We start from the raw sequence: 27,538 nt of genomic DNA on the forward strand, positions 1-27,538 counted from the left end.
AAGGTAAAGCTAAGGCCCCTCCATTCCTGGGAGCTCTTACTAGCATCTTCTTATTAATGCCCCTGTTTTTTCCTATGCTCTTGATCCTTTGCTGCTTTGTTTCCCAAGGCCCCTTAGCTTTTTCAGTTTTACAATGTATTTTTTTTACATCCTGTCTTTTCTTTGTTTACAGTGTTCCCATGAACTTCCTTGTCCCCAGCTGACAGCCTCTAAGCCCCTGGCCTGTAGCTTTGCCCAGGCTTATCATCCCATCCCCTTCAGCTGGTTATGTATCTTGGAAATAATTGAAGCAGAGAGAATGCAATCTGAGAAAGTGGGAGGAACAAAGTCAGACCTGGGAGGTGATAGAGAATTCAGAAATGAATGTAGAGATTTTAGGGCCTGAGGGAGCATGATTTTGAATTTGAACAGGACATGAGGAGTGAGAATCTCAAATATTTTTCTTACATCGTTTTTTTCCCTTCAAAGTCTCATTATCTTTTTGATGGGGGAGGGATGGTCTGGCCATACTCAGTGATGCTTGAGCTTACTCCTGGCAGGCTCAGGGGACCATATATTATACCAAAGATCAAACCTGGGTTGGCTATATGCAATGTAAGCAACCAGCCCACTGTATTATCCCTCCAGACCTCTCTATCTTAATTAGAACAAGAACCCAAAGGAAGAAAAATTGTCGATGGTCAACCAGAGAAGGCTCAGCCTGTCCTGAAATGACCACGACATGTGCACCATCACCTGTGTTGTCCAGATAGCCATTTGCAAAATGCCATGATTACTGCCAACAAGCATGGCAGGTACAGAGTGTGTAGCCACAACCTGTTTGAGGTGACAATAATGAACAGCTCAAGCTGACATTTCCTTTCCTTAGGGATTTGTACCACCGTGCTAATGTCAGCTCCTGGGGAGACCTGTTACCTGTGGTTACACCAACTCAGCTTGCTACTTCCTCTACTCAAGATTCCCCTGAAAAATGGGAAGTATGGAGAATAAGTATTTTTCTGTCATTTCAGCCAAGGGTGAAGCTTCCTGGTATCCAGGATTGAGAATGCTGGTGTCCCTATATATCTGTGTTGAAGATTTTATAATAACAGTCTTTCAAATATTGGAAATGTGTCTGTGATTCATCTCGTTTGCTTGCTTGTTGGTTGGTCAGTTGATTTTTATCAGACCGTAAGTGCTAGGGTTGTCAGGAGTTCTTCATCATATTGCTCAGGAGGTCACTTCCAGTGATTCTTAGGAGATCATGCAGTGCCAAAAATCAAACCTCGGGCTCCCACATGCAAAACATTCACTCTAGCCCTTTGAGCCATCTCTCTTGATTTTGCAATTCTTAAGAGAACTAGAGGTGAGGAGCTTGAGCAATAGCACTGTGGGTAGGGCACTTGCTTTGCACCTGACCATCTTAGTTTCAATTCCCAGCATCCCAAATGGTCCTCAGAACCACCACCAAGGGGAACTCCTGAGTATAGAGCCAGGAATAACCTCTAAGTATTGCCAGCTTTGGTACCAAAACAAGCAAAAAAAAAAAAAAATGTGGAGGTGGGGCTGGAGCAATAGCACAGCGGTAAAGTGTTTGCTTTGCATGCAACCAACACAGGATGGATGGCGGTTCGAATCCCAGCATCCCATATGAGCCTGCCATGGGAGAGTTCTGAGCACAGAGCCAGGAGTAACCCCTGAGCTGAGCGCTGCCTGGTGTGATCCCCCCACAAAATGTGGAGGTGAATTATTTGGTATATCCTTTAATAAAGAGAATCCTTGGATTTTTAGTGTCATCTTTCCATACAGGTTTTTGTACAGTTCCTTTCATTCTAATTGTTAATAACCAGGACTTTCACACACCCTGGCTGTGGGGCTTTCATATTTGTAGGTTTTGGTCTTCATCAGGAAGCAGAAATCATGTTTTGGTGTTCACACACACACAGTCTTGTGTGCTAAGTGCTTTTAATTTCTTTTTTATGTTTGGACCGCATTTGACGGTGCTCAGAGGTAACAAATGCCTGGCTGGCTCTGTACTCAGAAATTACTCCTATCAGGCTTGGGGACCATATGGAATGTCAGCATTTGAACTGGGTGGGCCCCATGGAAGGCAAATGCACTACTCACTGTACTGTTGCTATCGCTCTACCTATTAGTTTTGCATTTCTTTAGTTGCTATGTGTGTACACAGTCTGATCAGAGTCACACTCTCTGGCCTTAGCCTTAGTGTTCTCATGTAGTTTTAGATGCCAGGAATTCTGCCCTTTTTTTTTGGTACTTTATTATGATGCACCACATACCTGAGTATGGTGTACTGGAAATGGTTACCACAGGTATCATGAGGGACACTGGAGATTTGAACTCTTGACCACTCACTTGTAAGACAAGTATTCAAAGCCCCTCAGCTTTTTCATATTATTCTGTGTCCCAAACAAATCTTAATTCTACTTTCTTGTGAGAATACAGCTATCTAAACCAGAACTTCTATGAAGTGTGGAGGGGAAAATCTTCCTCTACTCTTCAAGGTTCTTTTGAATAGTCTAAAGCAGCATAGTTAGCAGAAGAAAAATTAAGATTATAAGGAATATATAAGATAACAAGAAATCCCCTAAAAAAGTTCAAGATCAGTCATAGTAAAAAGTTTATTTGAACCTAGGAATGAGCAGGGCTCTGGGCTTCAAAGGGTATGGTATTGGGTAATTAACAGAACAATGAAAAGAACTTTTATTGGGAGCTTTTCCTGTCAGCTATAAGTCAGTAGGGTATAAGCTACAGTCAGTAGGGTATTTATCTTGCATCTGGCCATCCTGGGTTTGATCTGCCCACATCTCATAAGGTCCCCCAAGCATTGCCTGAGAAGTAACTTCTGAGCACAAATTCAGGAATAACTTCCCCTCAAGCATCACCTAGTATGACTAAAACCACACACACATATGAAAAAATTCATTCCTGAAAATAAGTTTTATAGACAAAACCTGCTACCTAAATTCTATAGTAATTAACAGGAGGAAAAATTTCTCCTAGGATGCCATCACCTCCTTTGCCATCAATTCAAAATAATCTACATGCTAGGGTGGTAGCTTGTTCTTCCACCCTTCTTTGGTAATCTGGGAGAGTGCCCCTACTTATGGAAAAGTTCAGTTTTTATGTGGGGCACTTCTCTAAGGAAACCTGTTTCTTCCAAGCCTCTTCTACATAACCCTCAGGTACCCCATTCTTCCTCAAGATTCATCAATTCCCAAAAGTTCGCTTAATGCATGTAACTAAAAACTGAATACCACACAGGTACTAAAGTTTTCATCTACCCATATATCTTAACTGGACTGTTCAGTCCCAACTTTAAGGAAACACTTGGCTTTATATAGATCAAGGAATGGGGGGATAGGTCATCATTTGACGCATACAGCAAACATAGGGAAATTCCTTAGTACAATGGCTAACCAGATGTATTGCTAGATAAAGGTTGAACAAACACATTTCTGAAGTTTAATGGTCAACTGACAGACACATTCTATGCCTGTCAGCCTGCTTTATATCAGCCTTTGACATTCCACATCCTGTCTCCTCATAAGTGCAGGGGGAGTGAGATGTGAACTTTTTTTTCCTGTATTGTAGATTCTTTTTTGATTTGTTCTTTTTAAAATTAATATCTTTATTTAAACACCTTGATTATAAATATGATTGTAGTTGGGTTCCAATGCAGGCACTTGGTAAGTGTAGGGGGGTGAGGGGCAGCTTTCGTAGGCTGCTTCCCCTTTCAAGTTTGGACATGGGCAGCATGTCACATGTACATGTCAGAGAGAACAAAGAGCCCAGCATTTCAGTTTAATGTATCTCTGTTTTCCCTTACACTGAGTAGTTTTAGAATTATCACACATTTTTGTCTTTAACACTTAGTTTCTTTTCCACAACAAATGTCAGACTTGGTACCTTCATAAGTTTTGACAATAACAGTATCTTAATACTTGAAATTCCCCACAGCACATATCCATGCCTGAGCTAATTTTCTGAGGTTTCAGTAATGGAAGTTTCCCCCTACACAATTTTATATTGGTGGCTGTACATCCTCTCAGCCACATCTTTCTCTCAGGTGACCCCAAATCCCATCCCAAAGGGTGCTGGTTCAGGTATCAGCAGAGCAACCTAACAGCATTGAGGTGAGAGGTGAAGGTATGGAAGTCTTAGATCAAATATTCTAGCTAAGGCTGGTCCAGAGGGTCCCAACATGAAACAGCTGAGGAGTGCTTCAGTGCTGCCTCACTGGATGAGACCAGTTCCAGTGATGAACTAACACACCCCACAGTCCTTGAATTACTCATGACATTGAAGAGGAGGTGAAGACAGAGAAACAGCTGTGCCTGACAGGATGGAGTTTCTGGTTTCCAAAATCAGGAAGTCTTGTGCTAGGGGAGGGGCCTCAAGGCAGTGTCCAGGCCCCAGTCATCTATGTAATGCTGCAGAGAGGCAGTCAAACACGGAGAAGATCCCAATGGTCTGAAACCCAGAAAGAGACTCATCAACTCTCACGACCTCGGCCCAGCTACAACTGGAGCAGCATTTGGCATTCTGAAGACCCTGCTTATCCTGTACCTCAAATGGAAGCTCTTCTAGGCGTAAAACTTGGCTGCATGATTGGCCTTCTGGCAGTCACTCTGGTCTGTGGCCTCGTGCCCATCTACATAAAATGGTTCAAGATTGATGCAGCCACAGGTAGAGCTGTACAACCTCTGGGTCCTCATAACTCACTGATTCTGTCCCTGTCCTGGTACATTATTCTGACATTCACCATCCAACTGAGGAGGCTGATGTTATCTGCTGTGGTTGGATACGAGCTTGGCTTTGTCCCAAAAGAAACAGAGCACACAGTAATGCAAGTCACACAGTGAGGTTTATTAATCCAGCATGCTGGGGATCCTGGTGCAATGTTTGGTTTTGGTAAGGATCCTTCTGAATTTGGTGGTGTGAATGAGAGCGGTGTTGCCCTGTGAGAGTGTTGGTGTGGACCTGCTGGTGGGTGCTAGAAAGTCCTGTGAAAATTTGTTTTGTTGTTGGTGTAGTGTCCTTCTTTGTATCAGGTGCTGGGGGTGCTATATGGTTTCAAGTCTCACCAGGGTACCTTGTGGGTTCAAGTCCCACCAGGAGTTCCAGTGTCTGTCCTTGTGTCTGGAGCTTGTGTTTGGAGCTGGGAGTGATATGTGGATTTGGGTGCAACATGGGCTTTAAACATGAGTTTAACTCCCACTGAGAGTTCCATCACTCTGCCTTTGTCTTTATGTCTATCAGTCTGAGTTTTCTTTGTCTTTCTGGTCAGAACATGGAGAGGAATTCTAGGGAGAATGACACTTCCCTTAGGGTTGGTGGAATTTGTTTTGAATTTAGCAGAAATTGTGTGTTGTGCTGGCCCTGTGTGTCTTTGTGTAACTTGACTAGAGACAGGGCAGAGAGGCAGGGGAGGGTCACTGGACTTCTCTCAGTGGTCATCAAGACCTAAATTTGTTCTGGAGAAAGTCTGGACATTGAGACCGAGCTCAACTGCTTTCCTGCCATGCTTAATTGAGGAGGGTAGAGCAAGGCGAATTGAAGGTATCTTCAAAAAAGAGATGAAGAAATCAGAATCAAAAAAGCATGGAAGCTACCAATCTGGCTGCTTTTTGTCTGTGTTTTTTTTTTTTTTTTTTTTTTTTTTTTTTTTTTTTTTTTTTTTTTTAGCTTAGAAAATTGGCTGGAGGGCTGGAGAGATAGCACAGCAGTGTTTGCCTTGCAAGCACCTGATCCAGAACCTAAGGTGGTTGGTTCGAATCCTGGAGTCCCATATGGTCCCCCGTGCCAGCCAGGAGTGATTTCTGAGCAGATAGCCAGGAGTAACCCCTGAGCACCGCTGGGAGTGGCCCAAAAAACAAAAAAAAGAAAGAAAGAAAGAAAGAAAGAAAGAAAGAAAGAAAGAAAGAAAGAAAGAAAGAAAGAAAGAAAGAGAGAGAGAGAGTGAGAGAGAGAAAGAAAGAAAGAAAGAAAGAAAGAAAGAAAGAAAGAAAGAAAGAAAGAAAGAAAGAAAGAAAGAAAGAAAGAAAGAAAATTGGTTGGAGAAAGAAAAAAATATATGGTCTCTTAAAATGTTCTTTCTTTCTTTCTTTCTTTCTTTCTTTCTTTCTTTCTTTCTTTCTTTCTCTCTCTCTCTCTCTCTTTCTTTCTTTCTTTCTTTCTTTCTTTCTTTCTTTCTTTCTTTCTTTCTTTCTTTCTTTCTTTCTTTCTTTCTTTTCTTTCTCTTTTTCTCCTTCCTTCCTTTCTTCTATCCTTCCTTCCTTCCTTCCTTCCTTCCTTCCTTCCTTCCTTCCTTCCTTCCTTCCTTCCTTCCTTCCTTCCTTCCTCCTTCCTTCCTCCCTCCCTCCCTCCCTCCCTCCCTCCCTCCCTCCCTCCCTCCCTCCCTCCCTCCCTCCCTCCTTCCTTCCTTCCTTCCTTCCTTCCTTCCTTCCTTCCTTCCTTCCTTCCTTCCTTCCTTCCTTCCTTCCTTCCTTCCTTCCTTCCTTCGCCACACCCAGCAGTGCTCAGGGGTTACTTCTGGCTCTGCTCTCAGAAATTGCTCCTGAATTTCTAAGGCCAGCTCCTCAGAAGAGCACTTAACATAATAATACCTGGCCAGAATCTTGAATTCTGGCCACCTCAATTGAAACAGCTCCTGAGAAGTCTTAGAACTGAATAAATATTTACTGACTGTATTACATATTTTATAAACTAGAATTATGAAAAAATTTAAGAACTTTATTTAGTGTCCAGAGTGACAGTTGTAAATGGACAACCCAGGTTCAATCCCAGGTATCCCATATGGTTCCCCAAGCTGCAAGGAGTGATTTCTCAGCATTTCATTAAAAAAATAAGTTTTCATAATTTTCTCCTTTGTGCCTTAATGCTAAGTTTTAAATACTAACTTAATAACCTGGCATGACCCCCTGTCAGCACTGGTTTTAATCTAGCAGCAAGCAGTGCTGACTCAAACTTGTCAAAAAACTTTGGGGTGTATTCCACTTTCAAAGGAAGCCTTAAAAGATTTGAGTACTTTACTGGGTTAAAGGGGACCTGTCCCCAAACTCTATAGACTTTAATTCTTGAAGTTAAATGGCATTAAATCTAATTAATCAGGCCATTGATAATTAGTCAATTAGTGCAAAATTATTTTCAGCCATAGTTACTATTTAATTTAAAAAACCATTCTCATTCTCACAGGCTGCATTTGGCACATAAAATCAGCAGAGTGAATTTACATTCTTTATTTAAGATAAATTGTTATCATATATGGTAACCTTGGTAATCAACATCATATAGTAATAAAAAATTAGATAGGTGTGCAACTAATAAAAATAGTGGATTTATGATATTGCATGATCAAACTGATTTATTGTTTAAATTATCAAAATGCAATTTAAAATTTAATGATTGCTCTGTGTGTTCAGTAAATATGACAAGTTTTTGCCTCTTTTCTTGGCATCTCCAGTATGTTTTTAAGTATTGTGATACTAATGGCTATATTAGTTTGCATATATGCAGACAGGAAGCTCTCTGCAGGGAGGATTAATACTCATGCAGACAGTGAAATTTAAGCCAACTAAGGCACTCTACAGTCATCAATGGGTGTCCCAAGTGGAGATTTCTCCAATCTTACTAAATTTATGCTAAAAACATACGTAAAATTATTCAGCTATCTGGAAATAAAATTGAAAGTTAAGATGTGAAGAGCAACTAACTTTCTGTACTTTACTGAATTATATGCATTTCATCTTTTAGAGGATTTAACTTAAATCCCAGACCTCTTGAGTATGTGGAAGTTACTGATTGTAACAGACTGGTCAAAGGTAAGGGATATCTTAAATGCAATCACTAATCTGATTTGAACCTTACCAGGAAATCTTACCCTGAAATTAAAGTGAGGAAATGACAGTAAAGTTAACTGAGCTATATATTCTCCCTGCACACCAACCCCTTTATAGCATCAAAAGCTTTTTCTAAGTAAGACTGGCAGTGTGTCTTCACAAGAATGCCAGGTAACAAGTATAATCTTCTACATTAATAATTTTCACAAGTATTACTTGCTACTTAATATACCATTTTTTAAAAATTTTTCCTCCCTATTTTCTTTCAATTATTTTTTTCAATAAATTTGCTCTCCTTTATTTTAAAATATATATCATATGATCAGTTATGTCAATTATGTGATTTTCTTAACAATAAAAATTATTTTTAAGTATAGAATAATTATTTTATAATCTGTTGTATAACTAAATTCAATTTAACTTGCAATTATGGCAAAATTTTAGTCTCAAAAATAACTACACCTACCACTACTTTATTAACTACTTGTATATAAAATACATTTAAATATTATGACTATAAGAAATTTACCTTGCTTCATAATAAGTTTGAAATAATGCTATGATGCTTTGACTTAATTTCTGTGTTATCATTTCAGAGAAAATGCTGTCCTCCCCAAAAGAGAGGACCACTTGTAGCATTGGGGCCTGATCTGCTCAAGTGAATTCACTATTTAATTAATCTGATCTTTTTTGCAAATTAAATCTGCAGAATCAAACCAGTCAATTGTATCATTTGGAGTCAAGATAGCATTAAAATTTCATCTTTCTCTTGTAGGTAGAAACTACAGCCCTTTACCACCCTATAGACAGAGGATGGACTCTTTTCTTTTCCACACTCCCTTTGTAATATTTCTAAGATAATAGAACCTATAGAATATAAATCTAAAAGGAAAGCCTGTAGCTCCCCTAAAATAATTTAGCTATGATAATTGAATATAGGTCTAGAGACATTTTCTCTGGGGCCCAGTAAAGAGTAAGCAACAATATTATATACATTAACACCTAGCTGAGTTGCAGTTTTGCAGAAAGAAAATGCAGGAATCGCCTTGCCTTGGTGCCAGGACTGACAGAGAAAGGATCCCCCTGCAGATTCAGCTGCTCAACCCCCATGCTGTAACAACCACAGAGAGACCATAATGCAGACATCCTTGAAACTCCTGCTGACAGCTAACTGCTGGAAACTGCCTGGAAACATGATGTCAGACCCGCAGCTGAAATCAAATGACTGAAACGGAAAGACACTTAAACAAGAAATATTGCTTTTTACTCTTATGTATAAATGTTTCTTGTTAAGCCTATTTTGTTTAAGAGCGGCTACTAATGTAGATTTACTGTCTTATCTACATTTATTGGTATATTCAAATTTATTGGTATATTCAAATTCAAATTGGTATATTCAGCAGATCAGCTATCAGCCTTCTAATATCCCTATCAAAATTTGTTTATATATTTTATTGTTTTCTATTGTCTAATTTTTCTACTCTAATCTAACTTTAAATTTTCTATTCTATGGCAAGAGCAGAAAATGTTAGTATTGCTCCATTAATTTTGCTCTTTATAATTTCCTTGCATAAAAATTGTTTTTTACTATTTGTATTAACTCCTCAGTGTAAGGATAGATTTTCCGTCTTTATTATATTAAAGTAACCAGCCTATTTTTAGGTCCTCATAAGATAGATAATAACTGATATCCTAGTCTTCATACTATTTTGACCAATTTAGCTAAATTATGTAAATTTATATATATTATAAATATACACAATATAAATTATTCATATATAAATTTATGTAAATTACAGCTTCTACTTTGCTACTTTGCTAAGATCAGATTGACAATTACTAATTTTATATAAATTACAGCTTCTACGTTGCTACTTTGCTAGGATCAGATTGACAATTATTTATTTTTATATAAATTACAGCTTCTACGTTGCTACTTTGCTAGGATCAGATTGACAATTATTAATTTTTATATAAATTACTGCTTCTATGTTGCTACTTTGCTAGGATCAGATGAATAATTATTAATTTTTATATAAATTACAGCTTCTACTTTGCTAAGATCAGATTGATAATTATTAATATTTGGTGCTGTTTCTTTCTCCACCCCTATTGGACAGCAAGGGAGCCATTATACCAAAAAAAAAAGTGGGGGTGTAATGCCATGCCATGCATAAGGAACCTCCATTTAAGGGCAATTCAGCAGACCCACCAGATATATCTACAGATTTTCCTGGAGTGGAGAGCTGTTAATTCCTCAAGAAATATTTGTCCAAGCAGGCTCGTTTGTGGATGTTAGTTATACCCTCTACGTAGATTACTGGCAATATTTCTGAAATTCATGTCATGGTAGTGACATTACATTTCTTTCATATTATCTGGCATATCTCTCCCTTGTAAAATCACAGGCTGAAATATGGACTCAAACTTTTTTGCTTAGCGAAATGCAGCACCAAAGATTATTAAGATAAATTTTCCCTCTGGCCAAAAATTTACATCTGGAAAGCAAGTCTGCCAGCTACTTGCAAAACCTACCTTTCTGGTTTTAGCTTCTAAGTAGTAAACATTTCTACCCTTAACTGTCAGCTGCCATTAGGCCAACCCCCAAATTGCAGCAAACAAGTTCTTTATCTTTTGTTACAGATCCTCTTTTCTAGATGCACCCCCCTTCTCTTTATTATGCTAATACCTCCTTCCTAGCCCAGGACTACTTAGTAAGATTCTTTTCACCTGTACTGTTTCTGTTTTTCTATAACTCCCGGCTTTCATCAATGTGGAAATTCCTTTCATACCTAAGACTGTGTTTACTATGTATACTACCAAAATAGAAGAGTAAAGTTGTCTCACGTCTGCCAGAAGACGTGGGTCCCCATATACAATATTTGTGTGTGGTCTGATTTTCTTCAATAATATTATTCTGGCTGGCCCTTGTAATTATTTCTTATTTGCTCAAATTGAGTAATTAATCATGTAAAGTCTAGGTAAATTGGTATTTCCTATTTTTTTTAATATTATGGACCCTGTAATAAAATTCGGCACTTGGATTTTTATAGATAAAAGGGACACCTACAGGGTTGTTTTGTGGGGAACTACATTAGAAAGCTTGTTAGCAAACCTTAAATTTAACTATTACCATATATAATATGAGTATAAGCCGACCCGAGTATAAGCCCACCCCACAAATTTACTCTAAAACAGGGTTTTCAAACTCAATTTACCTGGGGGCCGCAGGAGGCAAAGTTGGGGGTGAGGCAGGGCCGCATAAGGGATTTCACAAAAATAAAGGGACAGCGGGCAGGAGCAGCAGAAATGACGTCTGCGCTAGGTGCAAAGTATTCATGATTATTCGCTTACCAAATATTCGCAATAAAAATCGCATAAGTAAGAAAAAAAGTCGCAAAACATCGCATTAAACATTTGCATACGGGGCTGGAGAGATAGCATGGAGGTAAGGCGTTTGCCTTTCATGCAGGAAGTCATCGGTTCGAATCCCAGCATCCCATATAGTCCCCGTGCCTGCCAGGAACAATTTCTGAGCCTGGAGCCAGGAATAATCCCTGAGCACTGCCGGGTGTGACCCAAAAACCACAAAAAAAAAAAACAACAAAAAAAAACAAAAAAAAAACATTTGCATACCCTGAAGGGAACTGCTCGGGGTATGCGAATGTTGAATGCGATTTTTTTCTTACTAAAGCGATTTTTATTGCGATTATTCGGTAAGCGAATAATCGTGAATACTGCAATATTTGAAGGCCGGCTGTGGGCCACAAAATGTTGTACGGAAGGCCGCGAGTTTGAGACCCCTGCTCTAAAATAATGGGAAAACGTAGTGACTCGAGTATAAGCTTAGGTGGAAAATGCAGCAGCCACTGGTAAATTTCAAAAATAAAAATATATACCCCAAATAGTTACAATAGTTGAGGAATCAGTAAATAAATAAGTAAATAAATACATGATTACATTTACAATACATGATTGTTTGATATATTGTATACCATTAATATACCACATTAACTCATAGTATTCAATGGCAACTTTAATAAAGTGAATAAACCATTTGATAGTAAAGCATTGTAAATAAATGGTTAAAAATCCTGAATTCTTATATTCCAAAACCCCTGATTATAAAGATTCAGGACTTATAAACATTTACCTACATGACTTTACTACCTTAAATGGGTTTTTCACTTAATTAAATGTGCCATTGAATATTGTGGGTTAAATAGTTCAGTATCATACTGTTCAGTTTAGCCACCTACCTCTTCAGCTCAGCCATGACTTGTGAACTGAGCTGAAAAACTGCCCGCTCCAGCAGAGGGCAGAAGTCAACTGGAGACTGTGCATTTAATAACCTATATGACCCTAGTATAAACTGAGTTCGGGTTTTCAGCACAAATTTTGTGCCAAAAATTAGCTTATACTCGAATATATAGGTACTTGTTTAGAAGTGTTTTCAGATTAAAGCCTCTTATCTATATTGTGAGTGCAGAAATGACCCCCTTACATTAAGAGACCATAGCTTCTGAATTTATTGATTTGGGTTTAATGTGTTAACTAGAAGTTTTTCTTTTCAAATATGACTTAAATGAATTAAAAAGAAATATTTATTAGTAGGGACATTTGTTTATTTCTTGAGTCAGTTTTGATCACCTTTAATAGTTATATTTACATTTTGTGTTTGATAATTGGAAATTTAAGAAATTCTTATAGCTATTTACTGTAGGAAAATCGCAAATGTTCTTTTTAAATGAGGTAAGTTATATCCTTTGATAAAATGCTCTTGGAGAATGAAAAAGAAGGGGTTTATGCAAAAAGATAATGGATTTGTGAATGTTGAGGAAGGTTAGAAAAAGGAATGTAGATATGTGAAAAGGAAGGAACTCTGGGAATGTAACTAGTTGGTTAAAGGAAAGTTATAAAGAGATATACAGAAGGTTTGAAGTATGTGAACTAAGGAAAGAAACTGTATAGTCTAACTGGATCTTTATTATTAGTGTGTCTCTGAATTAGAAATGATCTAATTTTTTTTATAAAGAATTTCTTGGAAAAGGAGCTTAGATATTCTAAACCAGTGGTCAGTAAGCCACAGCTCACCAGCCGCATGTGGCTCTTTACACACTTTTTAATGTGGCTCTTCTGTGTGCCAGGCGGCCGCTCCAGGAGTCAGGACTCTGCTCCTAGCCTCTGTCAGTGCACACCCTGTGTGCAGCTCCAGCAGCTGGCTCCACACAGCTCCAGTCGGGTCATGTGTTATGGGAGAGTGTGACTTTCTGTGTGGCACCTCTGCGTTGAGGCAGCATCCTCTCTCTGTCTGCTGCCCTCAGAAGACAACGCCTCCTAAACCAGCGGCGTGTCATCTGGTAGGTGTAGCAATGGCTTGGTCTGTCTGCCTCTGTGTACTCAATTCTCCCTTTAATATCGACATTGGCAACTTTGAAATGCAATTGCTGGATTTAAAAAACAAAGAACTGTAAAGCTCGAAATTTGAACATCTTTGTGCTAATTTAGAAAGATTGGAGAAACACAAATGTGAACTTAGTTCACAGCACAAGTGGTCTGCTTTGAAAGACCTGGAGAAGGAAGATATGTTGATTTTTAACACCTGGAATAGTATTCCTGACTTATATAATCAACTAAAAAAGGTAGAATTTGCTGTTCTTTCTTTGTTCGGGTCTACATTTTTATGTGAACAATCATTTTCAAGCATGAATCTTATCAAGAGAAATTGCGAAATCGTCTCATCGATGAGAGCCTGGAATCATGCCTAAAATTCAAAACAACAACATACAAACCTGACTTACTCAAACTATTCAAGGAAATGCAAGGCCAATGTTCACATTAGTGTTTGGACTTTGTCAGTCATTGTCAGGATGTAATTTTCTCTACATTGCAAGGCAAATTTTACAGAATTTAACGTTATCGATAAAATCGTTCTAAAATTTTTGTTTTATTAGTTGTGTTATTTGTATCCTCTTGACCTATGTGAATACTTTCATGCAGAATAGTCTCAATAAAAACTTATTGAAACTAAAAACAGTGTACCATCCTATGTATTTTCAGTTTTTAAAATGTGACTCTCAAAATAAATTTCAATCGTGGTTTTGGCGAGATTTGGCTCAGTTGAAAAAAAAAAGGTTGCCCACCACTGCTCTAAAGTCATGCCAAAGAATCTTATATTTACTGGAAAAGAATAGTGTAATGATAAGGTGCTATGAACTCCTAAATATAAAGTTTTTGAAAAGGATAAGCATGAGTTTAAGAAAGTTCATTGGAGATCAGTTTAATGGTTTTTGAAGTATTAGTGGTTGGTTAGTGATAGTTGGCATTTTAGTGATTTTAGGCATTTTAAAGTCTAAAGTCTGCCTAAAATAGCAGGAATTCTTCTTGGTATTCAAAACTAATCTCTGCTCTAATTACATGTATGCCACCCCCTCCCATGGCAAAATGCTAATCTCACCTGGAGAGACAAACCCGCTCACTTCTGGGAGGGGTCTGTGTTTGCTAATAAAGGAGTTTCCTTAGAGGCAGAGAGGGATTCAGGGAGATGGAGCAGGAGAAGAAGCAGGATGGGGGGTTAGAAGAGATAGGTTGGAGATACAGGGTGACTGAAATAAATAAGCTGCTTAAAAGGTTAGCCTAGCAGGCCAGGGTCTATTATTAATAAAGCTTCATGTCTCCTGAAACCTGACTGCCTGTGGATCATTTCCTCGCTACCACCCTAAACATAAAGGCCGCTGGCAGGAAGGGGTTTCAGGTGCATGGCCTGGACCAGCAGAGAAAGGCCTCTCACCACCCATCTCACCACCATCCTCAACCATCCAGGATTCTATAATTAATATGAATTTCTACATTTTGGCACCCAGACGTTAATTTGAACCCTGAACCAGAGAAGACAGCGATGATGGTGAGATTCTTGTTCTTGTGTTTGATTTTGGCTCTTTTCCGCTGGAGTGAGCCCAAAAGAACAGGACACATGGCGCACTTTCTAAACATGGCGGAGTACCCTTCTGGGGGCAGAAAGGTCAGTGAAGAAAGGGAGTTGAAAATTTGGAGAACCACCTTCTGAGGCCCAGGATTGAGACTTTTCTGCAAAAAGTTCTTTTTTCCAAGAACTTCGGCCTCCTCAAGACTTATGGAAACCACTAATTGGAAAAGGACCAGTAAGAAATGGCTTCATCAATAAAGTCCCTTAATTTTTAATGACGACCTTCAGCTCCCAACAGGATTTCAGCCTTTGGAATTAATAGACTTTCAGTTTAGACAACTGTGCTTTAAACTTCCCATGGCTGCAGTGATGGAGAGCTGCCTGAACATCGGCAGTGGTGGTGAACAGCGAGAAGCACTGGACTGCTCCCTTCCTGCTAGCAAGCAAACGGGGTGCAGTGGCCAGGCAGGACTGAGAGCTGACTGACAGGCAGCAGCTGTGGAGAAGTTCTGGACCAGGCAAGTGGAATGCCTGCTCTGCCTGGGATTCCATGGAACTAAAGCCATGTGCTAAGCCCACGTGGCCTGGGAGAAGCCCACAGTTTATTCACATTTGGACAAATTGGTAATGGAATAAAAAAAAAATGGGAGAAAACAGCGAAGCCCAACTAACCTCCTGTATTTTAACTGTTTCAGCTTATCTCTATCCTAGTTGAGTCAGTCATTTTCCTGCTGGTTTAAATGTTTATAGTTTTCCATAACTAATGTTTCCAATTGCATAATGTTTTATGTGTATTTTAAGGTAGTAGCCTGCTTTCAAAATGTAAATTCTGTATAAATGTTCTTGTAATTTAGTTTAGGAAAAGGCTAATGAATAGGAACAAGGAAGTTCCAGGAAAAAATGCTTGGTTAAATAAGCATTAAGAAAATTTCAAGCTACAGGTGAATTTTGCAGAAAAGTTGTGTTTATGGAAAAGGCTGATATTTTAATTTTACACTTTAAACTTTGTTGCTATTGGAATATTAGATTTCCCACCTTTGGCTGGTAGAAGTCAAGAAAACAAAAGCTTACCTTTCCTCATTAATTATTCAAGGAAGGGGGCAGTGTCACCCCTTCCCAGGGCAAAATGCTAATCTCACCTGGAGTGGCAAAGCTGCCCACTTCTGGGAGGGGTCTGCGATTGCTAATAAAGGGGTTGCCTTAGGGGCAGAGAGGGATTCAAGAAATGGAGCAGATAAAGAAGCAGGATGGTGGGGTAGAAGAGACAGGTTAGAGATGAAGGGCAGCTGAAATAGGCTGCTTAAAAGGTTAGCCTAGCAGGCTAGGGCCTATTAATACAGCTTCATGTCTCCTGAAACCTGACTGCTTGTGGATCATTTCCTTGCCACCACCCTGAACATGCAGATCTGTCAGCAGGGAGAGATTGCAGACACTTGGCACGAAGGGGTTGCGGACTCGTGGCATGGGCCAGCAGGGAAAGGCCCATCCATCTCCATTTTACCATTATCCACCTCCATCCAGGACTAATAATTAATATGTATTCCTACACATGTATAATACATTTTACATATTAGTCGTATAATCTATGTGATGTGGAGTGCTGGTATCGGAATGCCTTCTATGTAAGCCCATAAACTGAGGTCAGGAAAATGAACCACAGGAGCTTCATGAGTATGGTCTTGGATTAAGAAAATTGGATCTGAGGGCTGGAGAGATAGCACGGAGGTAGATTGTTTGTCTTGCATGCAGAAGAAAGGTGATTCAAATCCCGGCATCCCATATGGTCCCCTGAGCCTGCCAGGAGTGATGTCTGAGCTCAGATCCAGGAGTAACCTCTGAAGGCTGCTGGGTGTGGCCCAAAAACCAAAAAAAAAAAAAAAAAAAGGAAGGAAGGAAGGAAAAAAAAAGAAAAACAAGAAAATTGGATCGATAAAATACAGAAAATGGTACTGTGTAAAGTCCCTTTGACATTAGTCAAATAATTTCAAGAATGTTCTGTGTGTTCTGTAAATTTGAGGATTTTCTCTTTCTCTCCTCTTAGCATATTCAGTATTTTTGCTATTTATGGCACATAGAAATAATATTAGAAATAACATGGCTTTGGTTTCTGTACTCAGGCTTGCTTAAGGGAGTTAGTTATCTGTCATAAGTTTGAATGCCCAACATACAGGGTCGGCATTAAAACCCACTGCACTGAGAACCCCAGCATGCTAGACTAATAAACCTCACTGTGTGACTTGCATTATTGTGTGCTCTCTGTTTCTTTTGGGACAAAGCCCAGATCAAACCATAGAAGCGCTCTTGACTATATCCTCATTGCCTGCTGGATTTCTTTGGTTTAGGTTACCACCGACGGATCCTCAGCCTCTTGGGCTGCATTTCTGCTGGGGTGTTTCTGGGAGCAGGATTTATGCACATGACCGCCGAAGCCCTGGAAGGAATTGAGTCTGAGATCCAAAAATTACTAATGCAGGTAAATAGGGGAACTTCTGAGCCTCAGTGCAGAGAGGCTAAAAAAGGGCAGAAGCAAAGGAAGAAGGTAGAAGCAATGGAGCCAAGAATATGGGTGGAACAAGAGAGAAGATTTTGTACTGTGGGATTATGAAAGCAGGTCAGCATGAGGTTTAAAGAGAGCAATGATGCTAGAATACAAGAGGAGGAAGCTGAGAATTGCCAGGACATCTCTAATTTCTTCTTTCTCCTCAGAACAGTTCAGCAGGCGAGGGAAATTCAGAGGCTGATGATTCTTCACTTGTGAGTATCTCCCACCTGCACCACCAGGAGTTTCAGCAGAACTACACTGCTTCTCAATCTCTCAGAGGGAAGGAGATGAAGAACCCAGGGGCCCCGTTGCTCCCCAGCAAAGAAAGAGTCAATGCAATGCCTGGGTTTACAAAACCCCAGAACAAAACTCACTTTTATTCTTCCCTGAATACTTGGCCTGCTTCCCATGGTTTCCCACTTTCTACCTGAACTGACAAGAGCCTTTAGAATATCTTCTCTAGCTATTGCATTCCAGTCCCATTTCTATGTCCTGTCAGTTTCCTATTCTCTTCAGTTGCCCAATGCATGTCCATCCAAAGCACTTTGGTCCCTTCCTTTCCCACTCACAGTCCCTCTTTGTGTTCCTAGGTGGAGTACCCCTATGGAGAGCTCATCATTAGCCTGGGCTTCTTCTTAGTCTTCCTTTTGGAAACACTGGCATTGCAGTATTGTCCTGGAACAGCTGGAGAATCCACACAGCAGGAAAAGGAAAGTGAGGAAACTCGTGACCTGCAAATCCACAGCCATGGACCTAAGCCCACCCACTCCCAAGATCCCCTGAGGGCCCTGATCCTCCTGCTCTCCCTCTCCTTTCACTCAGTGTTTGAAGGGCTGGCTGTGGGGCTCCAGCCAACCATAGCAATGACAGTGCAGCTTTGCTTGGCTGTCCTGGCTCACAAGGGACTGGTGGTGTTTGGCATTGGCCTGCGCCTGGTGCAGATAGGAACCAGGTCCCGGTGGGCCATGGTCTCCATTGTGTCATTAGCACTCATGTCCCCCCTGGGCCTAGCAGTAGGTATGGCTGTGGCTCAAGGGGACTCTGAAGGGGGGCAAGGTTTAACACAGGCAGTGCTAGAGGGGTTAGCAGCTGGCAGCTTCCTTTATGTTACCTTCCTCGAAATTCTGCCCCAGGAATTGGCTGGTCCTGGGAATCTTCTGGCCAAATGGGGCTGTGTGGCTGCTGGTTTTGCCTTCATGGCCTTCATTGCCCTGTGGGCCTGAGTTTGAAGCCCGACTTTCTCACAGGCATGCCTGGGTCACCCCAGAGTCTCCCAGGAGACACATTCCAGGGGCTTGATGTCCCTCACTGAAATGAAGTGACTTTTATAGACATCTTCCTCATGAACTGAACCCCAAGCTTTCCTCCATGAGACCTCATTTCTGTATGCTATTTGAGAACAAGGCAATCATATTTAGGCTGACTACCTGTAAATTGGGACTGTATGAAGAACAGCCTCAGATCTTGTTCTTTCCCGTTTGTGCCATTTGTAATAAATGTCCCTTTAAACTTTGCCTCGCCACATTGTCTTCCTTTCTGTTTGCCAAGAATCTGCTGGTCAGAGAGTAAGCACCTTTGACTCAGGTGTTGAGAAATTGGGCCTGATTTATATCTGGGGAAAATGGCCTTAGCACACTGAGTATTCTCTTTGCTCACCCTTTGCACAAATCTCTGATCCAGGTCTCACCATGCTTTCAACATCCTTTGCTTGGACCCTGCACTCAAAAAAACAAACAAACAAACAAACAAACAAAAAAAAAAAACAAACCACCAGCAACATAGTAATAAGTGATAGTAACAAGAATTATAAAAAAAATCTAAAAACTCTCTTATATGAACTCACCCACTCCACTGCCAAACCTCAAATCAAACACACTTGGAATCAGACTAAGGGGAGCCTGTTTCCATCTGATCTTGTGTTCTCTTGTGACTCCTCTCTGAGCCTCTATCTTCTTCCATGGGTGGCCATAGGGATTAAGCAGTTGTGTATTTGCAGTAGAAAGGACAGCAGATCAATGCGGATCAGTTCTGTCTGTCTTTATGCCAGAGTCCTTTCCCACTAAACCATTTGGCTTCAGTGGAAGTAATCCCTAAAATGTGTCATTTCAGCTAAATACAAATACAAACACTGACTGTGTAGAACTGAGGAGGTGCAGCTGAGCCCTGCCCACCCCCTGCCCCATGAGAGGAAGAACATGCCACACTCAGTGAAAACAGGGAAAGAGAAGGTGCAGGCTGTGAGCTCACTGCTCCTTTCCTCACCCTGCTTTTCCTATTCCACCTCAATGTGTGCAAGTCTCCTGAATTTCATTCATTTGTTTATTCTTTAGGGATGCCAGGGATTGAACCTGCTTCAGTCCCGGTTGTCCACAGACGAGGCAAATGCCTTATCACTGTGCTATTGCTCCGGCCCCTTATTTATACGTTTTATTACCTCTGCTCCCCATCCTGTTTATTGTTCCTGTAATAACTTGTGTGTTATTCACTGTAATAACTGTTGTATTCACTCGCTGTTTTGGTTTTTGGAGCCATCCTCATTGCTGCTCAGAACTTGGCCCTTATTCTGTGCTCAGGGATCACCGCTGGAGGCACAGCAATAGGTTGCCAGGGGTCTAACCTGGGTCAGCTGCCTGCAAGGCAAGCACCCTACCTGCTGTAATAATGATTAATGTACAATGTACTACGGTAGAAACATTGCCTGAATCCACTGGGTTATTAAATATAAAATCTAGATAAACACACCTGTCAACAAACTGTTGGGTGTGTCAATTGTTTGCAGTACTAACTCTTCAAACAGTGTTTCTCTAAGAGGCCTAACTGTTCGAACACTGTTTCTTTTTTTTTTTTAAGAGTCCTTTAAGAAAGTTATTGTCACTTATATAGAAATCACCTTTCTGTGTTACTCTCTTATTGATCCTAATTATACTTCCTGGGATTGTACATCTCTCCTTAATGGCCTTTTACTTAAACTTTCTTTTGAGATGTTAATCCCACCTGGATGATCAGACTGGCTCATACCTGGGATGGAGCAGGCTGTTTTAAATAAAGAAGAAAAAAAAAAGTTTGGCTGGGGGTGGGGGAGACCAGAGGAGAAGCAGCAAAAGGCAGAGAGAGAGAGGGGCAGCAAAAAGTTTAGCAGAGAAAGCACATGTAAGGAAAAGCACATAACTGACACGGAATACAGCAAACTGAATGTGATGAAATTTTAACTTGCTGCTTGTGAGTCATTTTTCCACAGTCCACCTGCACCTTCAGACCCACTAGCCTAAGGGACTAGAGGTGCCTTTCTGGGGAAGACTCAACAACACATGTATCTCTATATAATTTTAGTTTTACTCAATAAGGGGTCAGGGTTCTCACTCCTCTTGCCTCTGGGTCTGAGACAACAAGGAAAAGGGGTGAATGGCATAAGAGATAGACTCTGGGACTCTTAGGGTCAAAAAAGCAGGACCAAGACCTGCATTCCCTGGGTCACCAACCTTCCCCTGGTCACTAGCCCTCAGCAATCTGGATCCGAGTCCAGTGAACAGTTTTCTCTGGGCTTCAGCTAGAATCGATATGGGCTGGAGGCACCCACGGGCCACAAGTCAGCAGGTGGGGTCCAGGCCAGGCCTGGGAGGAGAGAAGAAAATGCTGATGTGGAGGAAAGAGGCAGCATGTCAGAACCTCTGGATTTCTGTCCCCCCTCTCTGCCACCACAGTGACCTTGGCCCAATCACTTACTCCTCGTGGCCTTAATCACCTCGCTGCAAAGTACTAGCGGGTAAGAAACACAGAGATTTTGGACAGCTCTCAAGAGGAGGGTGGCGGGGCACTGTCGCCCTCCACCACTGGGAGGGGAAATGCATGAAGCCCCAGCCTTGGCCTCGCGCCCACCCTCTCCCGCCTGGGGCTCCGGGCAGGGTCGGCGAGTGCGAGAAGAGGGCAGAGGCGGGCGGGCTCACAACGTCCACACTGCCTCCCAAGACCGAGGGCCAGGCGCGGAGGCCGGCTGGCGGGGCTGCGTGGGGAGGCGGCAGGGCCAGGCCTAGCCCCAGGAGGTCCTGTCCCTGCGGGGAGCCACCTGCGGGGCCTCGCACCGGGGACCCAGCCTGGACCCCGACAAGCCTGGGCGACGCCTCCAACACGCCCTGCGCCTCGCGCAGCCTCCACCTTGGGGCGCCGCCCGCCGCGTCCCAGCTCGGGGGCCCCTGTCGACGGGGGTTCGGCCCGAGGGCCAGGGGTGCAGCCCGGCCAGCCCCCCCACCCCTACCTGCTGCCACCGCGGCCGCTGCCACCTTCAGACGCGCGGCCCGCCCCGGCCCGACCCCGCCGCCCGTGCCCCGGCCCGCCCCGGCCCCACCCCGGGAGACGCCCCCGGGCACGCCCGCCGCGGGGCTGCGGCCCCGCAGCCCAGCGGGCTCCCCCTCCGCCCTGCCCCGCGCCCCCTCCCAGGCTCAGTCCGGGAAGCAGGACGCGCCGCGCAACCCCGACGCCCCCGAAGTGTCCACGCCAGCACTCCACACAGGATCTGGATCTGGGCTGGCTCGGGACGCGGCGTGAGGCTGGGGTCTCCCCAGGGCGAGCCGGGGACGGGGGTCCCGGTACCTGCGCGCCCCGACGCGTCCTCCAAAGTGGCGCACAAGTTGGAAAACAAGCCCGGAGGGGCGCGGGAAGGCGGGGAGCACTATAAATAGCGGAGAGGCAAAGAGGGGGGACGCCTCCCGGGTCAAGGCCCGGGGAGGAGGAGGGACGACCCCCAGGGGCTCGGAGCGGGGTAAACAGGCCCGGGGTGGAGTCGACGCGGCTCGGCCGAGTGGGGGCTTGGGGAGGACGCGGTGTCCCCGGCTGGGGCCCAAGAGACCCTGGGCGGCGCCGCTAACCCCTGCCTGCCCGACCCGAACCGGAGCAGGGGGAACGCTGCGGCCCGCGTGGCTCTGTGGGCCCGACTAGGGGTGCCCCTACCTCCCTCACCGACAGGCACCTCCAGGCACCCTCCTGGCCCCCACCCAGGGCGCCTCCACCCTGCATGGAGTGGTGAGGTGGCTGAAGAGGTTGGGAACTTTGTTAGGAAAAGGAAACCAGGCTGCTCTGCCATCTGCGCCCCTTCCAGCTCCCCTTCCCCGCTGCTTCCCACCCAGAACTCCTCAGCCTGATGCCTGAGCGGCTATCTGGGGGGCTGGAGGGGCGCTGAGGGGCTGGGCTAAAGGGCAATGGGGAACAATGGCCAATGGGACAGGAGCTGCCAACTGCAACACCAACTCAGACTGGTCCCTCCCTCGGGACCCCCAAATTTCCCTCCCCCTTCTCCCTGGGAACTACCACCCTCACCACCCACAACCCCCCTGCTGCCCCAGGAACATCAGTGCCCCTTTCACCCCCGTTTGGCAGGGTCTGTTGGAAAGGAGGGGCCGGGGAGAAGGGGACCCTGTGGGGCCCTGGTCAGGATCAAGCCCAGCTTTCAACCACCGCAGATGTAAAGGACTGACCTAAGTACCCAGTTTGGAATGCCCAAATTTTCCTCTGTTCCCTTTCCCCATTCCCTCCTTAGTGTTTCTCTAGAAAGTAGCAACTAAGTTGGGCACCCTGGCTCGGGTCCCTTCTCCCACCCACCCACCCCCACTCCTTCTATATCCCGGATAACACTCTGCTGGGCAGGAGAGGCCTACTGGAATTCCAACTCTGGTAAAGATGCACAGGGCTGGACAGTGAGAGGGGGGCTCCAGGGTCCTGCTGGAGCTGGGGTGGAAGGGCCCAGGAGAACTTCTGCCTTCAGCCTGCCCCTTGTGCCTTACTTGAAGTGGGGGAGGAGGAACCTGGAGGATCCAGCAGCTAAATTTGTCTGGGGCAGGATGACTCAGGGAGAACCTGATAAGGGGCCTACACAGGGGCTTAGGGACAGACAGGAGGTGAGAAATTTTCACTGGGATATTCTTCTTTTTTAGGCTTTGGGGTCTCCATCTGTCCAAACAGAAGTAACAACCTGCTCCCCTCTGACAAGTTTCTTCTGGACATGCTCAGCCTAGGAATAAGGCCTACCCGGGCTCCTTCTCCCTCCAGCTTCCTCCTCTAGGAGGAGAAGCAGTTTCACACTCCCTTGACTAAGAGTTTTAAGTAGCTGTTATTACCTGCCACTCCACAGATGAAATTCCAAGAAGTGTGGGATCCAGTCATTCCCTTATAGAAGGTTACGATCCAGTGTTGTGGGAAGGCATGAAGACGGAGGAATGAAGGGAAAAGTTAGGGGATATTATTGTTTTTAGACAGTAAATCTTATCCCAATTGTCTCACAACCCTCTTCGGTGAAAGATTAGAGATTTCTGGCCATGGGAAGTTCTTCATCACTAAAAGAGACAAAACACAAAAGCTCAGCAACATTTTCAAAGAATTTCATATACCATTCAGACAATTTTGGCATCTCTATGTAATAACACCTAAATCCGTAATCCATATCATGTACTCACTTGATTATTATCTTGTACAAATAGAGTCCAGGGGCTTTGTAATAATTCAGAAACCCTCATCCTACAGCGGACTGCCTAGACGCCAATATCTGGGGCCAGAGCAATAGTAAAGCAGATATATCACTTGCCTTGCACCAGTTTTCTCCCTAGTATAGTTTGTACCCAGACCCATCAGGAATGATCCCAGAGTACAGAGCCAGGTGTGCAAAACCAGGTGTGGTAACAACAACAAAAATTTTCCCCAGAACCTTAGATAAATGATACATGGCGGCTGGAGAGATAGTATGGAAGAAGAGCATTTGCCTTGCATCAGAAGGATGGTGGTTCGAATCCTGGCATCCCATATGGTTCCCCGAGCCTGCCAGGTGGGATTTCTGAGACTAGAGCCTGGAGTAACCCCTGAGCACTGCCGGGTATGACCCAAACCCTCCCCCACCCAAAAAAAAAAAACAAAACAAAACACCAGGGCACAGAGATGATGGAGCCTGGCACTCTCACCCCCAAATGTACCAGCAATATAATATAGTACCATTTCTTTTTGCAAAGGCATACTTAAAAAGGGGAAATTTTACATATAGAAACAAGATCTTATCTACTAGGGATAAGAAATATATTTTACAATACAGGGGTGCCTCCCACCTTGAACATATGTCATGTGGTCTCAACTTAGACTCCATGTGATTCGACAGCGACCTTCCAACCCCAAACTCTAGATCTCAGACATAGAACTGACACAGTTTTCTGCAACAGCTCCAGGAACCAAACTTCCTCTGGAACATTCTTAATACTGCTCTGACACCAATATGCGCCAGTTTTGATATGATATCCTGACAACGAGGAAATGGCAACAACTTGGTGTAAGAGCAGGTTGTCTTACCTCACCACCTAACAATAAGATGAAATCAGAAGACATGTCACTTTGACGTGACATTCTTTGATCTGTGCAAAAGCCAAGATCGCTAACTACAGAATGCTGACTGTGACAACCATGACTGGGCAGAACTTATCCTGGGACCAATAAAAAAGACCCTAGTCTAGGCTTTGGCCTACAATCTGTACAACAACCAAGATCTCTAATTCTAGAGGTCTGACTGAGACAACTGCAACTGAGCAGAACTTCTGGAAACATAATGAAAGACTCTATCCTAGGCTTCATCCTAGTATCTGTGCAAAAATCAAGACCACCAACTACAGAAGACTGATTAAAATAACAGTGATGGAACAGAAGTTCTAGAACCATAAAGACTCCATCCTAGAGTCCATCCTATTACCTGTGAAAATACCAAGATCTCTAGTTACAAAGGCCTGATTTTATCATCTAGGACTGAGCAGAAAGTTTTCAGACATCACAAAAAGACCTAGAGGAGAGTAAAAGAGCATGTACGTAGTCTGTAGTTATTCCCATGATAGTATATTTCAAGGGCAGAGAAAACCTGTATCTTTCAGGCCTATTTACTGTGCCTATATATATATATATAAAGAAGCACAAATTAATTTTTTGTTGTTGTTGCTTGTTTTTTATTTTGGGCTCTATTTTGTTTTTATTTTGGGACCATTGTTATTGTTTCGTTGTTGTCTTTATTGCTGTGGTGCTTTTTGGTTTTTTTGTTTATTTTTTTTGTATTGTTGTTATGTTTCTCTTCCTTTCTTCTCTTAAATTGATATTTATAACCTCTAGAAGGACTCCTTTCATTTTTGCTTGTTTGATTTTTGCTCCTCCTTTTTTCTTTCCTTCAAATAAAACCACATACTTTGAACCATATTGTTCTGCCTCACAAATTGAGGGGAAAATAATGGAGAATACCATGGCCAAACAGTCAGATGAACATTGAGTACAAATAAAAAATGATCAGACTTAAACATCAAATCCAAAGCCAACGACAACAGAATCAATACCCAATCTACAACAAGATAAATACAGAGGGGACCACATATATTAACAGCCCAGGGTGCAAAGGAGGGGGATATAGGATGCTTTTTGGGCACAGGGGTGGAGGGAGGACAACATTGGTGGTGGGAATGCCCATGATTCAATATCACTATGTACCAAAAATATTACTGTGAAAAATTTGTAATCCACTTTGGTCAAAATAAAATTTATTTAGAAAAAAATCCTGGAAAAATTTATTTAGAAAAAATTTCTCGAGTTTTGGTAGGTTAGGCTATTCTGCACAGATCAATGGTCAAGTAGTGAAATTGAGCCATAGGCATGGTAGTGACTATGGGCTGTGGGTGCAGCTGCTGAGGCATCAGAAAGTCAGGGACTTTGCCTGCACCTCCTCCTAAGAGTGCAGAGTGGAAATCTACCTAGTTTAAGTGTATTAATAGAAAGCTCTATCCAACTGCACCTGGGACTATAATTGCCCTCCCCCATCTGTCCAGTGGCACGGGCATTAGAAACATACCTCTAAACCCTGGGTTTAGACATGCCTCTAAACCATGTCCTGGGTTTGATGGGAAAGAAATAGAGGCAGTGAAAGTGGGACAAGGATCATGACCTGACAACTAAGATGAGTTTGTTTTAGAGTTAGTGGGAGAGAGAATGCACTTTCAATATTCAACCTCCTCTGGATTTTTCCTGCCCACCCTTTATGCAGTATGCCTGAAATAAGTTTTACCAGAAGATAGTAAGAGTAGTGGCTTTCAAAAGAGTTTTAGTGTACTTAAAAATAGAGATGAAGAATTTATTGATATATGCTTTGTATTTTTTTAATTTTGAAATTAGATTCACAGGAAGGTTTAAATATAGTACAGAATAAAACCTTTCATCTAGTTTTATTCCAGGGATCTGAGAAATAGTAAACAGGAGTCATTTGTCTTGCATGCAGCTGAACCCAATTTGATCCTGGCTCACTTCAATCACCAGCATAGCCCCCAGGATACCCTAAGAATCACCAGATATAACCCAAATAACAAAACACACTATTTCTTTCAATGGCTATTGAACTTACAGAACTCAGACATGGTTTTAGGTTTCTGTGACGATAACTTGAATCTCCTTGTCAGTAGATCTGGGGATTTGGAGAATGTCAGGAAAATTCTTGAGAAAAGAAAACATTGCAGGATCCTTTTGGGGGCATAAGTCAGAGAAAATAAATTGACATTCCAGTGAATCAATGTGGAAAAAATAGAAGGACTAGGATTAAAGAAAGGAGTAGGGGGTAACTAAAGAGATATATGCTATAGAGGAGAGTCCACCCTGGATTTTGTGAAAGGAAAATGAATTTTTATTTACAGGAGCAAAGTTGGGACTAAGGAAGTGGTTGTGGGAAGGTGAGGCTAAGATGAGTGTAAGATAATGTAGTATTTTCTCTTACTAGAGCTAGTCACTGGATGAGTAAACAAAGGGGAACAATTCTTTTCCAGGGCATCAAGCTGTCTGGATGAGTGAACAAAGCTGTAAAGGAAATAGGAGAGTCAGAAAACTTGGGTGTGGAGAGCTGGGACATAGAGCTGGGTGCCTGTTGCCATGGTTTGAGCTGAGGCTCTTGGCCTCCATCCAGAGTTTAGGTCCTGGCCAAGTGTTGACAGTGACTGCCAACTGGAAACAGTTGGCTACTTGGGAGTGTAAAACTGCTTGCGAGAGAAGGGGGATGGATGGGTCAAAGTAAGCTAGTTTGAAGAAGCTTAGAAGACAGAATGACTCCACAAGATAACCAAAGTACTGAACATTTTCCCCACCTCTTGGTCTCTGAAGTAAGGGAGGACACCTTAATTAAGGATCAGAGTTTGGGGAGTGAAAACAGACTGGACTGTGGTAGTGGTAAGGAAGGAAAGTCTTCCCTTC

At 42.7% G+C, this 27,538-nt stretch overlaps 3 protein-coding genes and 1 pseudogene across 3 annotated transcripts in view; all 4 read left to right on the forward strand.

Annotated features, from left to right (window-relative positions):
• The window catches only part of LOC126001749 (methyltransferase-like protein 17, mitochondrial), a 104,463-nt pseudogene extending 103,420 nt beyond the window's left edge, over positions 1-1,043 (forward strand).
• LOC126001412 (zinc transporter ZIP2-like) overlaps positions 1-18,820 on the forward strand; it is a 99,537-nt gene extending 80,717 nt beyond the window's left edge. Inside the window, exon 5 of the mRNA XM_049768673.1 lies at positions 18,571-18,820. The gene's annotated coding sequence lies outside the window, so the exon portion shown is untranslated. The remainder of the gene's footprint in view (positions 1-18,570) is intronic.
• On the forward strand, positions 4,575-17,371 carry LOC126001750 (zinc transporter ZIP2-like). The gene is made up of 2 exons (XM_049768987.1): positions 4,575-4,689; positions 17,109-17,371. The coding sequence occupies exons 1-2, from the start codon at positions 4,575-4,577 to the stop codon at positions 17,369-17,371; spliced, it is 378 nt and encodes a 125-aa protein (XP_049624944.1).
• On the forward strand, positions 17,384-18,820 carry LOC126001751 (zinc transporter ZIP2-like). Its single transcript, XM_049768988.1, has 2 exons — positions 17,384-17,485; positions 17,899-18,820. The coding sequence occupies exons 1-2, from the start codon at positions 17,384-17,386 to the stop codon at positions 18,529-18,531; spliced, it is 735 nt and encodes a 244-aa protein (XP_049624945.1). The 3' UTR covers positions 18,532-18,820.
• Positions 18,821-27,538: the final 8,718 nt, after the last annotated feature.

The sequence above is a fragment of the Suncus etruscus genome, chromosome 2 (assembly GCF_024139225.1).
Source record: "Suncus etruscus isolate mSunEtr1 chromosome 2, mSunEtr1.pri.cur, whole genome shotgun sequence".
In the NCBI taxonomy this organism is placed as follows: Eukaryota; Metazoa; Chordata; class Mammalia; order Eulipotyphla; family Soricidae; genus Suncus; species Suncus etruscus.

Bases quoted from the DNA above. Each gene is read 5' to 3' on its own strand.
- LOC126001751 (XM_049768988.1), top strand. From the start codon at position 17,384: ATGAGGTTTAAAGAGAGCAATGATGCTAGAATACAAGAGGAGGAAGCT. The intron at 17,486-17,898 runs GCGAGGGAAATT...TTGTGTTCCTAG, and splicing joins TCCTCAGAACAGTTCAGCAG to GTGGAGTACCCCTATGGAGA.
- LOC126001750 (XM_049768987.1), top strand. From the start codon at position 4,575: ATGGAAGCTCTTCTAGGCGTAAAACTTGGCTGCATGATTGGCCTTCTG. The intron at 4,690-17,108 runs GTAGAGCTGTAC...TCTTTGGTTTAG, and splicing joins CAAGATTGATGCAGCCACAG to GTTACCACCGACGGATCCTC.